The following is a 16,331-nucleotide window of genomic DNA, read 5'->3' on the forward strand; positions in this document are numbered from 1 at the left end:
AACGCTGCTAGTTGAATATATATTTAATTTATTTGCATAAATTGAAGTTTTAATAGCAAGAATTGCAGACTGGTGAATCTTATATGATATGATACACATAAAAATCTAGCAGTGAATCTATCCTTTTATTCTATTTATAGAAGAAAAAGGAAGCATCCTCTTGGCCTACCTAATTTCCCGTTCTATTTATTCCTCCTTTTGATTTTCTTTAATTCAAACATTTACCTCTCTTTATAATTAAACGATGTAAATATTCCTTTGCTTTAATAACTAAAGCCCCGTTATGTTGATATCCGTGCAAGATGGTGCGGAACACCAGTTGCGCTTATCAGCTTCTCTTAGTTTTGGTGTTACTGACGACGGCTGACTTGAATCACAACTACCAATGGTTGAAAGTATGATAGGAGAAACGAAAGAAAGTAACAACTAAGAAAAAGAAACAGAAGAGTAGAATGGACGAAATAAAATGATTTTTTTTTTTAATTTTATGTCCCACGATTATGCCGGTTAGGCTAAAGGAGACGATATAATGGACGAAAGAAAGAAAAAAGAACTCAGTTCTTACATGGAATGAAATTTCACAAATACAGTAGGCCTATTATTTCTGAACAAGGAGCATAAGAAAATGGAAAGTCAGTGAAATTCTTGTAAATGATAAGAAGGGTTATTGTTGTTCGTGGAATGCGAAAATGTTAACAAATTTATTTCGGGGAGGACTTGAACCCGATAGCCTCCTAAACACACCACTGATTACACGCAATATTTCATTCAAACTTCATATCACTATACCAACAAAAATAAACACAAACTATCAATTTGTTCAAATTTATTCACACAACTAGAATTATCAATATAATATTGACAAAAATATATTAAAAAAGCTAACAATAAACTATAACAAAAAGTAGCTGAAAATAATAAATAAAATAAGCGATGAAGTAAATGTCTTACTCTATACCAGATTACTTTTAGTCAAGCTTACGTCATATTTTATGAAATTCTATCCTTCATACTATTAAGTCGTATGTGAGTATATTTGTTAATCACAGTCATGTTCGCTACACCAAATGACTTAGGTACATTAAGTTAGTTTGTATGACACATCTGAAATAATGTTAGCGTAATAGCAATGAATATAAATTAATTCTTATGAGGCATAGAACAAAAGGATATGTGCTTTCCTAATTAGGTATCACAAATAAAAAAAATACCTTTGTGTTATTAGGATTCCGAACTCCTTTTACGAATTCGTTGTGAATGATACAGTATTTCGGACACGAAACTGGAAAACATACAATAATGTTTTTTTTTTCTTTCCACTGAAGATGGAAGATATACACTTATTCAAATTATCACAATTATGTAACACTTCAGTTATTTTTATAGGAATGTTTACACGTATAGCGTCGTCATATGATGTCAGATAATTGTTTGGAGTAGTGCACAGCAGGGGTAAAAGTGAGGGGAAACGTGTGGGGACGTCGTTCCACCACTTCCAAAAGCTATGGCGTCCCTCTACTTCATAAAACACTACAACGGACAAAGATAGGCACGGGGAACGGCGTGACGTCCCCCTACCATTTCAAATCCACCATTACCCCTGGTACACAGTGAATCAATTAGAAACGAGACTGATTTTTCAGGTTTTGCTGCAAAATTTAATTTTGATACGGAAGTTTTTCATAATGGCGAATCATATGTGTTACTTTGGAATTCGTGCAGAAATTTCCAACTCGGCCAGCCGCCAGCATGTCGTGGAAAGCAGCTACGCATGGAGTAGTTATAATCTGATAACTCGTTACTGTTTCAATAATGGAACAAATTGTGTATATGATGTATTATGCACGCTTAGGAAATCTCCAAAGAACATATTTGAGAAGCTGAAAAAGAACGTATTTATGGGGACCAATGCCATTGTTCTTTCGAGTTAAAAAAAAAAACAAAAAAAACTGCGTAAGAGGTTATGCGCTGGGAGTGTCTCTGGGGAAGATAAAGAGTAACCCGATCGAAACAGGTGTGTCAAAATAACTTAAACGATTCGTTAAGTTATTCGGGATATTATTTCGGATAACCGAAATGCAAATCTCAGGATGCAAGAGTATTAGATCTCATGGTGGGAATAGAGATGTAGGTCGGGTAAATACCCAGTGGGTAGGTAAATAAAAAAATGGGTATTTACCCGGGTATTTACCCTTTTTGTATTTACCTACCCAAAAAATGGGTATTTTACGAAAACTCAATTATTATGAAATTTTAAGAATAATTAACCATACGGTGATTTTTTCTGTATTTTATGAATTACTGAAATTGTTACAAGTATTACACTACTGATATTTTACATCAAAATGCATAACATTCCTTAGTTTTATATTATATATATATTAAAAAAAGATAATCGTTGCAGTTGGTCTCTGCCTTCAATACTAGTCTTGTGCTCTGACTGTTCTGCAAGATGGGATTGCATCAGTTTCTGTCTAAACTATATTCTTTCACTGTTATTTCAACAGTGTTTTGAAAGACTAGAAATGTAACATGGGGAAGAAGGGTCATGCATGGCATTCTTTAAAGCCAAACCAAGGGTGGTGTTTGCAAGTTCTGTAATAAGAATATAAACATGTGAATGTCAATAAAATGACAAATTATTTGAAAAAGTGTTTTAAGTGCCCAGCTCATGTGAAACGGCTTGAAGTACTGTTTCGAATACCGTTGCAAGTACATCATCTGCGCAAGAGAGCTGATTTATTAAAAATAGACATTCCTGATGCTTCAATGTCAAAAGAAATCCCTGCACCTCTATCGCTGGGTTCATGTGCAATACAACTACTAGTTCTCATTCAAGTAAATAATTGTTTTCTTTGTCACCATTTGTGAACCGTATGGATGCAATCACAAACGTAAGCTGCAAACAGTTTAGTATAGCTTAATTTAGTAAGGTGGATATTAACCCTTATGGTACCAAGGGGATGTTCGTGGAACCCACAACCAATTGCTTTTCGGCCCTAACAAAATATTCATCATTGTCAGAAGGAATGTTAAGAAGAGAATTCAATTACATTTCTTTCTCAGTGGCTATTGGTTTACCTTTCAAAACCCTGCAAATAGGAATGGGTTCACAAACCTCTCTCCCCGTTGGTAAGGCATGCATTTCAGAGTGCCTGAAGCTTCAATGTGAGCTGTTATATATATAAAAAAATAATGTTACATATACCTACAGGGCAGTGTCCAATCGATGTGATAACACCTGGGAAAAGAACAACCATCAACAAGAATATAATTTAATAAAGCCTTTGAATGAAATTGAGACTAGAATGAAATAAATATTTCACCCAAGAATTATAAGAAAATGTAATGCAAACGGTTCTATACCGCCACGGACACCACAACAAAGATTACATTACATTACACTGAGTATTGTTGTTGATGTTTATTCTATTCCCAGGTGAGGTGCTTTTACCTCGATTGGGCACTATAAGGATACCTGGTAGATAACATTTATTTTATTATATGACAGCTCACAGTGAATCTTCAGGTACCATCAAATGGTGTACTTACGGGGAACTAATGGCAACTGGAATATCATATTCATGCGCAGGATGTTAGATTCATACGAAATAGACACCAATATCAAATTTCACTTTAACTCAAAATGGGGATGGGAGTGTCACAGGCCACCAAATGGAGTCTTAGCGATTTTGGTGTCTTTGGAGTGTAATTTTTTATTCATTCATGAGTAAAACTGCAAAATAACAACAAATTAACCCAGCTCAGGTGCGGTGCAGGTTTGCAGACAGTTTTGACCATGGCGCACCCGCGGTACAATTGTGGATATTATATGTTATTCTAGATTTAAGGCGACATTTAAAACCTATTTTTTCATATTTTTTCTCGAAGAACTTCATACGTAAGAGATCAAAATATTGAATCGAATTTTTTGAAAGAGGGAAATTGTGGGGGTTATCTGTTACATTTTTCAGACGAATCCCTCGTGTACACCTATACATACATCTAAGTTTTAACATCGATCAAGCCAGAGAAATATATCACATCACTTTTCCGATTTTACGTCATTGCTCACGAAAAAATCAGAGTTGAAGCATAAGGGATTAATGTCTCCTGGGGGTACCTACAAGGGGACTCACTTGTCGCCTAAAGATTGATTTGGGGCCATTTTACTATCTTACCCACCTATGCCCTTTCTTCACCAAGGTGTGAACAGCTTTTAAACTTAGATTCGTTTCACTAAGACCTAAAAAATGAAGAAATCATAGTATGACTTCAAGCCTTAGGTTAGGTTGTATACATAGAAACCGTATATAAACCTTATTTGTTTAAACTTAGGGTGACTTTAAATGTAAAGTTGCGATGATTCCGAATTGTGTGATGATTCCGACTCTAATCTTAGGGTTGATTCTGAGTAGGACGCTAATATTTTTGTCGTTTTATAGTGCTCCAAATATGGTAGAGGTTAATTGTTGCTGTATACTGAATAAGTTAAAGTATAAATATTACCTTCACTGAGTTAATATACAGCTTAACGTTCTTCATCACATTAATATTTTAAATATGCTATTCCAATAAAATACTTTCACAAAGCATAAGTGTTAAACCCCATTTAGTAAACACTCGAAAAATCAGGAGTTCGTTATTTAAGTGTTTTACGAACTGTTATTCCTCATTTTATGGATAATTTTCTCTGAACGGCATATTTAGTAAATAATTTGATCGACCAATTTATTAAATTCAGTTACTTTGATTATTCTGCAACTTTCGTAATCATACAATTACGTCTACAGAATGGCAAATTGGGTAAATTTGTAATTAGTTTAGTTTCTAAGTATTTTCTAGGTTATTACTTACTAAAGTCAAGTTTCTTTACTTTGATATAACTATATCAACAATTTAGTTGTTACAATGTAATTTCTTAAACAGATTAAATTTATTAGTTCAGTAAACCAGGAGTAAAAGATAAGAAACTTATTGGTATAATTCTTTGCATAATTGACAATTCATACATCTTATTATCTATAGATAAAATACCAAAAATAACATTATTTTGAAGAAAGTAACTAGCTGTATCTGGAATATCAGTTCAGTTTTCTTAATTATCAAAAAAGTTGCTTTTCATCTGTACTATTCAATTTTTTAAGGTAATGTTAAAAATATATATGTATAATAAAATTGTTGCAAACTTTAGATCCTCAAAATAGGAAAGTAATTATTAACAATTAATTTTCCGCCATTAATATATTTGGCAAACCAAAAGAAAACGTGTTTGTTTATTTCAGTAATCGAGTTCCTACTGTTATTTAAATAGTTTAGTTAGTGTGTTCATCGATGATTTGAAAAACTGAAGAAGGTATTAGAAGATAAAAAAGATGCACCAGATTGAGAAAAATGGAGAAAACAGTTTTATTAGACGCGAGCCTAAGGAGAACCTAAATTCCGTGCCATTAATACCAGGAGCTGTTGATAGGCAGAATACTTAATAATAGTGATTGGTTTGGTGACAACTGACTTCACTTTTGTTAGTCATCGTTATGTTCTATCATAAATTTTATATTTTCGTGTTGGTTTGGCCCACTATCGAATTCTACCGCCTAGCTGATTGGACGTCTCAGGGGCACACTAAGGTAAAAGCTCATGGGGTAGAATGGACAATTATTTTCTGCGAAGGGTAATAGAAGGAAATCTAGTATAAGTAGAAAGAAAACTGATGGTGAGTAGCTAGGAAATCCGTATTCTGTTACTTAATAAATATCAAATTCATTCTTTAATTACTAGAAAAAATGATTAGTTAAGTGGTTATTTAGTATTCCTGTTGCTGGTGATAGAAATTACCATTATATTTTTCATTAACAAAGATAAAATCCATTTATGGTTACTTGAAACATAAAATACCTACTAAAATACCCATTTGGGGTAAATACCCGGGTATTTACCCAGGGTATTTACCCGCTGAAATAAATACCCAGGTATTTTACATCCCTAGGTGGGAATAATGATTATGTTGGCCAAATAATGAAGACGATTTAAAGGAATGGAAGCAGTGTACACGTTTCATACACCACTTTTTAACGGAGGAGTAGAAACTGAAAAGGATGAATCATTGCAGGAAATTATAGCCAATATATTAACAGACAAACTTCCTCTAGAATATTATTGCAGAGAAAGAAAGATTAGGTTTTCGAGACAACCCTATCTCCTTGTAATTACTTTCTTTTCTCCCGAACTGAAAACACCATTGAAATTCACAGTATATCCACCGTCTAGGAAAGAGGGGCACCTTTAACATCATTACAATCCAGGACTTCCAGAAACCATTCCATGACTGACGAATGGCACAAAGCAGTGGGGGGAGGAGGGGGAAATTTATACTTTGAATAAACTAAGGTAAATTTATTCCATTTATTCTTTATTGGCCCAGACTCGTTTCTTAATTGGCACACTGTGTATTTATTTCCTCTTGAATGAAAGAAGATTCGATCTTGCATGAAAATAGCATGAAGTGTCAAGAGTAATTCGTAATATCCGTTTAAGGTCATAGTGGCTTTGTTTCTTTTATTTTTTCTCCCAGATGTGTTTTACGCTGGGTTATGCAACCCACAGAAATATTCCATGCAAGAAGACTAAAAATCTAGTACGTTTCTTTATACGTGTGACTTATACCACAGTGTATTTCATGTTCATTGTATAAGTGCTCTGCACAAAGAGAGATTCAAGTCATTTTACCTAATATATCAGTAAACCAGCGAGAGAAATCCCCGTTTCTCTGGTTGTCAAACACTAAATTATGGAGTTGAAGTGAAAGGTACAGAAATTAAGCGGTTATGGGATTATTACTCAGATATATAGTTACAAGTGTCAATTAACCTATTTTGAATCAATAAACGAGATCTTTGACAGAGATCATTTCATTTACGTGAAGGACTTATGCATATAAAACGTTAGACTAAAGACTTTATTTGCTTTCATTTCGTTTCAAAAAATATATGCTAGAAATATCAGCCTTATCTCTCTGTTTTTGTTCGTATGTTAAGTTGCTCTGTAGATACATTAAGTGCAATAAATGTTTTAGGAAACGAGCATCGGCGAGCAGGTAACACCAGATAGGTTCTTTTACCTAGGTAATAATGTGTCATATATTAATTTCCTGCTCAAGGCAGAAAGGACTTTTGAGTGAGTGCTGCAACTGTTAGAGTACTTACTTTTATCTGACCGATATATGACGTAGAAGTGCACTTTTATAAATTGATAAACAGCGGCGAGAAATAGGTAGGACAAAGAAGAGGATGGATGAAGTACCATAATGGAAAGCATAGTCATGGATCCACAAGTAATTTATCTGCAAAAACATCGACAACGGTAATGGTATCTCATACCGACTTTTCCTAACGTCTGGTTACCTGCGCGTTCCATTGGTGTTAGTGAGCCCGAGACCAAGTGAGCACGAGCCGCGCTGAGGGTAACGAACGCAAGCTAGAACAAAGTTTGTGAACTCGAGCCGAAATGAGTTCGAGCACAATATTGAAGGAAATGAGCGTAAGCGCGAGTGAGCGCGAGTACGATTGAGGGAAGTGACCCTGAGTCTAAGTGAATGCGAGCGCAATAAAGGGAAGTGATCCTGAGTCCTAATGAATGAGAGCGCAATAAAGGGAAGTGATCCTGAGTCCTAATGAATGAGAGCGCAATAAAGGGAAGTGATCCTGAGTCCGAGTGAGCACGATCGACGGATGTGAGATTAAAGTCAAGTGAGCATGAGCACGATTGAGAGAAGTGACACTAAATCTTAATGAATGTGAGCGCTATAAAGGGAAGTGATCCTGAGTTCGAGTGAGCACGAGTAATATTAATGGAAGTGAGTCTGGATGAATGTCAGCGCAGCCTTACTGCAGGACATGAGAGTGAGCCCAAGCAAGCTTAATGCAAAATGGCCATATCAGATCAAAGAATACCGAATTTAAGAATGTTGAATATTTTATACTAGTTATTACACGGTGAGACTCAACAGTAATACTATGAAGATCTCTAGCGTTAGTGATTCGCTAATTGTTATATGGCTCAAGGAACATACCACACGGTTTGTTGTTACACTGCACAGATTAATGAGAAAACCAAATGACTAGAATATTCAGAATTAAAGATGATTTTGTTAATTCTAGTTCCCTCTCCTACTCTTCATCGATTTTTAGGCGTCTGTAAAACATTGATCATATTCCATCACATCAACATAAAATAATATGTAGCGTTAATTACCACTGTCACAAGTGTTCATCATATTCTGTAGTTCTGTCTTTACTACGCACTGTACTTGACAGAACACGATAAAATCCATAAGGCCAAAGTACCACAGAACACCTATCTTTTTTCATTTCCTTATATTGTTTCTTACGTGGTGTGCGGTTTCTTCTGTACCCTATCATCGTTTGCCATGACTTCCTTGCACTCTTTTCAAACAATACGAAGAATACAAAAAACATAAAGCCCTGCATTGTTGCGGTAGTACAGAAAAGATAAGCAAAAATTATCGTGCTTCGTCCCATGGCTAGAAAGCCGAAGATCCATGACAGTCCAAGAAGAAAGAAAAGAAAGACGCTCATCTTTAAATGTTGAATTATAATTCTCTTTTGTGTACTTCTAAGATTTCTTGAACGACCACAAGTTATGGAGTAAATAATTAAAATAAACACTACCAAATTTAGAAAAATAATTACTCCAACTGGTAGAATAATACTTAAATAAAACACGAGTCCTCTTGGGTAACACAGTGCTGAATCCATTGGTTCATACAAGTAAGGATTAATAGATAGAACTAATCCACATGGTATTAAAGGAATTCCCCAGCCAAATATTGAAGATTTCAGAAGTAAATGATTTGTTCTAGGTCCAAGTACTTTAACTAATCTAAACAGCTGTAGAATAGCTGTTACTAGCATCCAACAAAATGATGCTAATACGGAGTAGTGAAGAAGAACTCCTAATGTGACACACGTCAAGGAAAACTCATTAGATCTTACCGTTTCCGTAATTAAGAATGCACAAATAAGAATTGTTAGTGCTGCACACAGATGCAGTTGCATTTTTCTCCCTGCATTAAAACGCCATTTTGGTACAAATATACCAGTTAATAATACACCTCCCAAACCAAGTAAAGATAGTGAGCACCCTACTATGCTTATGAAATCCAGAGCCAATTTATTTACGTCGTCTTCATTCATGTTTTCCATTGGTGATATAAGTTGGGCGAAATGGGTAAAATGAGTACATGAGCATACGTCTAATGTTCCAGATGTCCCCAAAAATGAACATCCACTTTCTGACCATCCACCTTTGCTATCATTTAGGCCGAAATCCCAAAACACACATCGCTTAGACAAGTATGTATCATTATTCAGGGATTTGAAAAATATTAATACTGGTGTTTTCAGATTACGAAAATGTTCTCCATCCAATGTTACACTTATCACGTAACTGTTCATCGTATACAGTTTTCCGTTTTCTAAACGTTGTGCTTTCGGAAAAATACCTGTATTATTATTATACAAATTAAGTACTAGTCTCCTTGGTTGAAAATTTTTGAACTTTTCATCGTCGAAAATAGTTTTGTCTAATAGGAATGCCGCTTCTGGATTGGTGCTCAAGACACTGTCAAAAGAATCATTAACACTAAACAATTGTATATTGTTAGCTTGTATGTAATTAGAACTAGACAACAAAGCTATTCCCCGAATGTCGCTGTCTTGAACATTAACTATTTGAGCAGCAAAATGTGGTTTCACTGTTAAAAGACTGGATATATTTTTGTCTAATTCTATTTCGGCGAGAATTTTCTCCATGCTCTCTAAAAATACATTTGATGTATTTAGTACTGTTTGGGCAGTTTTAAGTACATCTTCATCTACCTCTAAAGTTGCTTCTGCAATACTAGCAATATTTGGTAAGTGATTGGAAGACACATTAGATGCTTCTTCAGCGATTTTAGATAAAGATTGTGTGATGAAATGGATATCTGCAGTATCTAATTTCTTTTCTGTACTATTTAATATTCTATCAAGTTTCGTTGCTAGACATGTGATGTTTTTCGATTCTTCAACTGCCAACTGGTAAAGCTCTTGTGTTTGATGAGAAATTTTGTCTATACACGCTATATTATGTAAATGTTCCCAATGAACACCATAAAGAAAATCTCCTTTACAAATTCTAGTAGCTGGCTTACCCTCAGCATCAACGCAGAGCTCCTGAGAAACGGCTGTCTTACCGACAGGCGTACTAGGCCAATGAAGAGTTCTGTCTGCAATTACTGAACTCTCGTTATGACAGCGAACTGTACTTCGCAGAAACTGATATGAAAAATTTCCGTTTAACAGTGTACAATTCATTAATGAATTGTTCAGTTTTGAAATCCACTCGGACTCCAGAAGTTCTGATCCCGATTCAGCAACTTCTATCTTAAACAGTAAAAATAACATATTAGATGTTTTGCTTATGATTCTACGAAAGTCTACTCTTACGTTCTTGAAACTTTGAAGACAACGAGAATCGATCTCAGACGCAGTAGAGTGAAACGTATTGGAATGTATATTTTCACAAGATTTATGAGCACACAAACTGTTCTTACGTAGTCCAAGCGCAAAAGTAAATGTTGGATACTTGTATAGAAAGGATTTCGTGGACACTTCCTTGAAAGTATGAATACTGTACCCAAAACATTTAACATATCCCACATCTTCAACTATCACCTTATAAACCATTTTCTGAATTCTAAAATCCAAAGTTGTACCAAAAATTGTCGGCAAATTATCTTTTGTCCATTCATACTTTGTACCTCCCTCTAGTATAACGCTATTTTCTTTTCCTTCTGTCCCATCCAATATACACGTTGGCTTATCCCAGTCATTCCTTTTCCATAGCCAATCACTATTATATACTTGTAAGTACAATTTATTCCTAGAATTCTCTTTATATTCATAAAACTCGATTTTAGGTAATGGTTCTTCAATATCCAGAACACATACGTAGCACTGGTTTTCCCAGTTTTCATTAAGTTTTACCAAACTCCAGGATCCATCTTGATAAAGAACTGGTAATCGTTCATCAGAATAGATAGTATCTGGTTTCCAGTTGGAATAATTTAGATCAATATCTTTTCCTCCATTCCACTTGTAAGTTGTGTTCCCGTTTCCTTGTTCAAAAGCAAATACAGTACTGTTGCAGTCTTCGTTTTTTTCCAGTATCATTTTCACAATTTCATTTTGATGCGGATACTTCAAAGCCATCGATTGATAGCCATATTGCAAACAAACATTGTTTGGAGAGTATGGAATTTGTACAGATAAACTTCCGTTACCGTTTGACGGCTTGACAACAGAGAAACATTTGTTTTGGTACGAATGGTACGAGGTAGTGAAAAGCCCATCAGGGCAAGCAAATTTCCTTATCTTAATATCAGTCATCGGGAGAATACAAACTGATGTGAGATTTATCCTACAGTCAGCTGTTTCTAACTCCGAAGTTCGTATGTTTAGAGACAGACATGCGCGTTCGCCTTTAGGTTCCCCATTTTTCCAACGTATACCAGTACTGTTACTTGACCAATTGAAATATTGGCCATACATCAAGCTCGCTGGAAGGTAATTTCTAAACGGACCATAGCTGTAATCACTCTTAGCTTGCAGCCAAACAGATGTTACTCCATTAGCTATTAGAAACGACTTTATGGTACCACTTTGATCCTCAGCAAACACATCAGATAGCATTTTGCTTGCACCAGCTTTTATATGCACCTTTAATGCCGATAACCAATCGATTTGTTCATCAATTTTGAAGCACACTTTATTACCAAACATCCTGAAACCTGGTGGACAGCGATTCAACTTTTCGTATGATTCTTGGATATAATCACATTGTGTTTGATCAATCTCATGAGGCGAATTCAAATTCATCCATTTGGCACCACTGAACAAGTCCGGAACACATTCCAGAGAAACCAATTCTCTGTTTTTATTCAGACATAATGGTGTGGAGACGGCAGTTTTTCCAACAGCTGAAACTGGCCATGTTGGATGCTTTACTTCTTTCGTTTTCTCATCAATATCACTTGCCTCATTGGTTGTGCAGCCATCTAATGGGCGAGTGTTGGTTTTCTTTGCAAATTGAATGACGCGGAGCTGAAATACAGTAAGGAACAGACTGTTAATTTTCTCAAATAAATGACAGATATAAATTTATACTTGCAAAAGTTTCTCATGAAGATCTTAAGATTAATAACTAACTCATTATAAGGAGATATCGTACTGTGTCACTATATTCCAATACCTTGAGAAAACCAAACGAATCTTAAACTAAATAGAAATAAGAGAAGAGGTAACCGGATTCTTGTATCGTGTTCTATATTAATAACATGAAATTGTACCTGATGTCCTGCCATTATATTCTTTCCTGACAAATTGTTGTTAGAGTTATCGACAGTTCTAAGTGAACTTGGTGAAATGTACCTCTCTGAAATCATGACCCTATAGATTATCATTAATACAGCTCTAAACATTATGACATAGACAATCTTCAATGTGATATTTCTATTGTAAAATTTCGAGCTCAGTTAGCGTTAGATTGATACCAGAATGGTCGAAACTGGTTAAAATGGAGAAATGAGATCTTTCAGTTTTATGTCCCACGCTTATACCAAATAGGCTAAAGAAAACTGTGATAATAGTAATGAATGAAATGGCCAACTCAAGGAAGTGGGAGAAAATGGAAGATCCCAGATAAAACATGTAGATGATATTTGTCTACCACAAAGCCCACTTAATGAGAGCTAGGATTGAACCAGGGACCAGATGTACCAAAGGTAAGCACTTTACTATTGAGCCAGAGTGGACCCTCATAGCTGAAATTGAATAGCCAGACAAAGAATGTCCTATCTTCAATTAATCGAGTTGCTTGAAAATCATAGATATTGGTATGACAACAGTCCTAGAAGTGGTCAGGGTGGTTTTAATGGCTTTGATACTGAGACACAGAAAGCAACGGGAAACCAATATACTATTTTTCTTAGTTTGCCGTGAACGAAATGTGGCATACAAAATATTCCGAAATTAAAATTGATCTCTTTTCATTTGAATCTTCGGGAGGAGTGTGCCTTTAAAAGATTATTGTTCCATAACATAGTAGGGAAACAATAAATGTTACAATTAATTATGGTAAATTATTGAGAATAGGAACGTGGATTGCGTGTACCATGTTACAGAAAGAGACATTTTAAAAAAAATGAATATGTGAAGTTAGATAGGTTGGAAAGGAGAAAATTGGAAACGGAGGCTAAAAAATGTTCTTTTATTACCGAGAAAAACGTAATAACAGTGTAAAATGATTCTAGGAAAGCAACAGAAACAGAAGTTAATGAAAGTATTGAAGAAGGTTGAGTTGGAGTGGAAGGGTCGAAGACTAATAAGATACACATACTCGAATATGAGCGCATGGATAACACTTAAAATACATTAGCTGATTTGGGGTTTAGCGATCCGTTCAGTTCAGGAGCTATATAAGATATAGACCTACAGTTTAATGTAAGAACCGAACGACATGAGCTCTATCAGGAATCGAATACGGGATTCCCTCAGAAAAGTGTTAGAATAGAAAATAAAAAATTAGAGGAAAGTGTAATTGTATGGGGCATTTGAGATGGGTGTAACATCACTTGAATACTAGAGGAAGTAATTAATAATGATGTACACTCATGTCCAAAATGATTGTTGCATATCTATAACTGTCTTCTTGTAAGAATATAAATTGATAATGATTTTGCAGGCGGGAAATGTATATTTGTGATAAATTTCATAGGAAAAGAATTATAAATACGAAAATTAAAATGAGTAAAACAAAATGTTGCTAAATAAACAAGAAAGTTTTATTTTCGTTTTATTGTTCTTATTTACTACTCTTTTAACACGAAATTTGCCACATACATGCCTTTATCGATTACATACATACTAACATTATAACAAATACGGGGCGAATTCGTTATCAAATTATATTCCTACAACAACATATTTATAAATATGCGACAATAATTTTGGACATGAGTATACCTAGAGCAGTAGTCGCCAAACTTGTAAAGTTTCTGAGCTACAGTACCATTTTTAAATTCTACTGTGAGCTACCAACCAAAAGAACTACCATTTTTTTAAAAAAGAAAAAAAACTTACATTTTTTTATTGCCTATAAACTTACATTTCTATTAAATATGAAATCAGACAATTCACCTTAGTAAATGTCTAATATACACACGAAAAATATAACTTTTAGCAAATGTCTAATATATACACGAAAAACATAACTTTTAGAAAATGTCTAATATACATACGAAAAACATAACTTTTAGCAAATGCCTAATATACACACGAAAAACATAACTTTTAGCAAATGTCTAATATACACACGAGAAACATAACTTTTAGCAAATGTCTAATATACACACGAAAAACAAAACTTGCACCAACCCCATGCGTCTACAATCAACTGTGAGATGAGGTTGACAATGGCAGTTGCGCGCGAGAAACAAGCAGTTGTTGACGTCATCGTCCCCTCTCGTTAGCGCCAGCTCAATGGCAGAATCAAGGTTCCGTGAGCTACAAGTAGTTAGTAATCGACGGTTTGGCGATCACTGATCCAGAGAATATTGTATTTCGATAACGCTGTATTAATGGGATCTCCGTTACTTTCTATGGGAAAATTCGATTCTGGATACGAGATTTTCAAGATACGAGTATTTTTCTGATAATCTGTTATTGTTGTACGGTACTTTAGTGTGTTTATATTGTAGTATCTATTAACAGTTACATTTTAAATAAGTTCGCTCAACCGAAATGATAAGAGTTAAGCGGTGTTATTCACGTTACGGTCTCAAATTTTCAAGTGTATATCCTAACCCTTTTAAAATAATAATAATAAGTTGATTCTTTGTAATTATCAAGATATAGAACAATGTTTAAACTTACCCAGTCAGAAGTTGTATCTTTAAACTTCAAAATATCAATTTGTGTTCCTCCTCTTACGTTGGTAGCTCCTAAAAACTGCCAGGTACCATTGTCAAGGAAATTCTTTGTTTTAAGCAATTTAATCAAAAATGTTTTTCTTTCGTGGTTATTCATGTCATTTAGAATAAGAGAAACACTTTCATTTCTTTCAATGAATTCTGTGTATAAAAACGTGTTGTGTGATTCTGGTAGAAACATTACTTTGTTTGATATTTTCACTTTATCTTCTCCCGAAGGCCATGTTTCACACCAATATGTACCCACCGTTAGGTTGTATGAGTCCTGAAAAGAAATTACCTATTAGTTTAATTTCTGTACATAAAAGCTCGTAATACTCTTACGAGTATAAATATATATATACTGGATCCAATGGGCTAAGGGGAGCTCCTTCGTGGCTAAGCGGTTAGCGTACGCGCCTTTGGCGTGGGAGACCCGGGTTCGATTCCCGGTGGGAGCTCATGTGGTTCGGATTCCACGTTAATCAGTAGGTCCACGTCTCATATAGCCTCGCTGCTGAACGGGACGTAAAACTCAAAATCAACTCAACTCAATTGGCTAAGGATAGAAGTCAGGGAAAAGCTTTTGTAAACGAGGCATTGAACCCCCGAGTTCCATAGGCCATAGATTTGGTTACACACACACACATCACACACACACACACACACACACATATATTAGGGTGGTCCATAAATATCAATTTTCAGATCGGGCTGGTCTCACCCCCTAAAATGGTTCCATATGGGACTAAATTAAGCCAGGAGAAAAAATAGCTTCATTGAATAATATTAAATGGTGCCCCAAGAGACCTAAAATTTTGAATCCGATTACAGTACATATTATATGGGAAAAATCTGGAATAAACTCAGGTAATTTAGAAACGGCTAAAGGTAATGCGAAGATACCCTGGATAATAGAAATAGAGGAAGAAACATACGTAATTTTGTATAGTACTATTGTTGCGGCCATCTTGAAATCCGCCATTTTGGATTCAGGCCAAAGATTCATTCAGGCCAAAGATTTTGGATTCATTTTCAAATAGAAAGATGGTCATGTGACATATCGTTTTACCTAAAGCTCAAATCTTGCACTATTTTAAAGACAGCTTTAGTCGTGTAAGAATTATTACCTGTGAAAAGGTTTCTCCTTTTCAGAGGTAATAATTCTTACACTACTAAAAGTACAGACATGAGATTGGCGTGAAAAGAACGAAAGGGATATGCACGGTTTCAAAAGAAAGAGGAACGCGAAAGAAAAGCACTTCTGAAAATGATTTGTTTGAACTTTATACACCCAAAGACA

At 35.0% G+C, this 16,331-nt stretch overlaps 1 protein-coding gene across 2 annotated transcripts in view; it reads right to left on the reverse strand.

The window, feature by feature from the left end:
- Nucleotides 1-816: 816 nt before the first annotated feature.
- LOC145692827 (uncharacterized) overlaps nt 817-16,331 on the reverse strand; it is a 56,775-nt gene continuing 41,260 nt past the window's right edge. For both annotated transcript variants that reach the window (XM_081768324.1, XM_081768325.1), the window contains exons 6-7: nt 14,994-15,314; nt 817-12,164 (exon numbers count right to left, since the gene is read on the reverse strand). In XM_081768324.1, the coding sequence (XP_081624450.1) occupies nt 8,259-12,164; nt 14,994-15,314 (4,227 nt within the window). In that variant the 3' untranslated portion in view covers nt 817-8,258. The remainder of the gene's footprint in view (nt 12,165-14,993; nt 15,315-16,331) is intronic.

This window comes from Thermobia domestica, chromosome 8 (assembly GCF_964235325.1).
Source record: "Thermobia domestica chromosome 8, izTheDome1.hap1.1, whole genome shotgun sequence".
Taxonomy (NCBI): Eukaryota; Metazoa; Arthropoda; class Insecta; order Zygentoma; family Lepismatidae; genus Thermobia; species Thermobia domestica.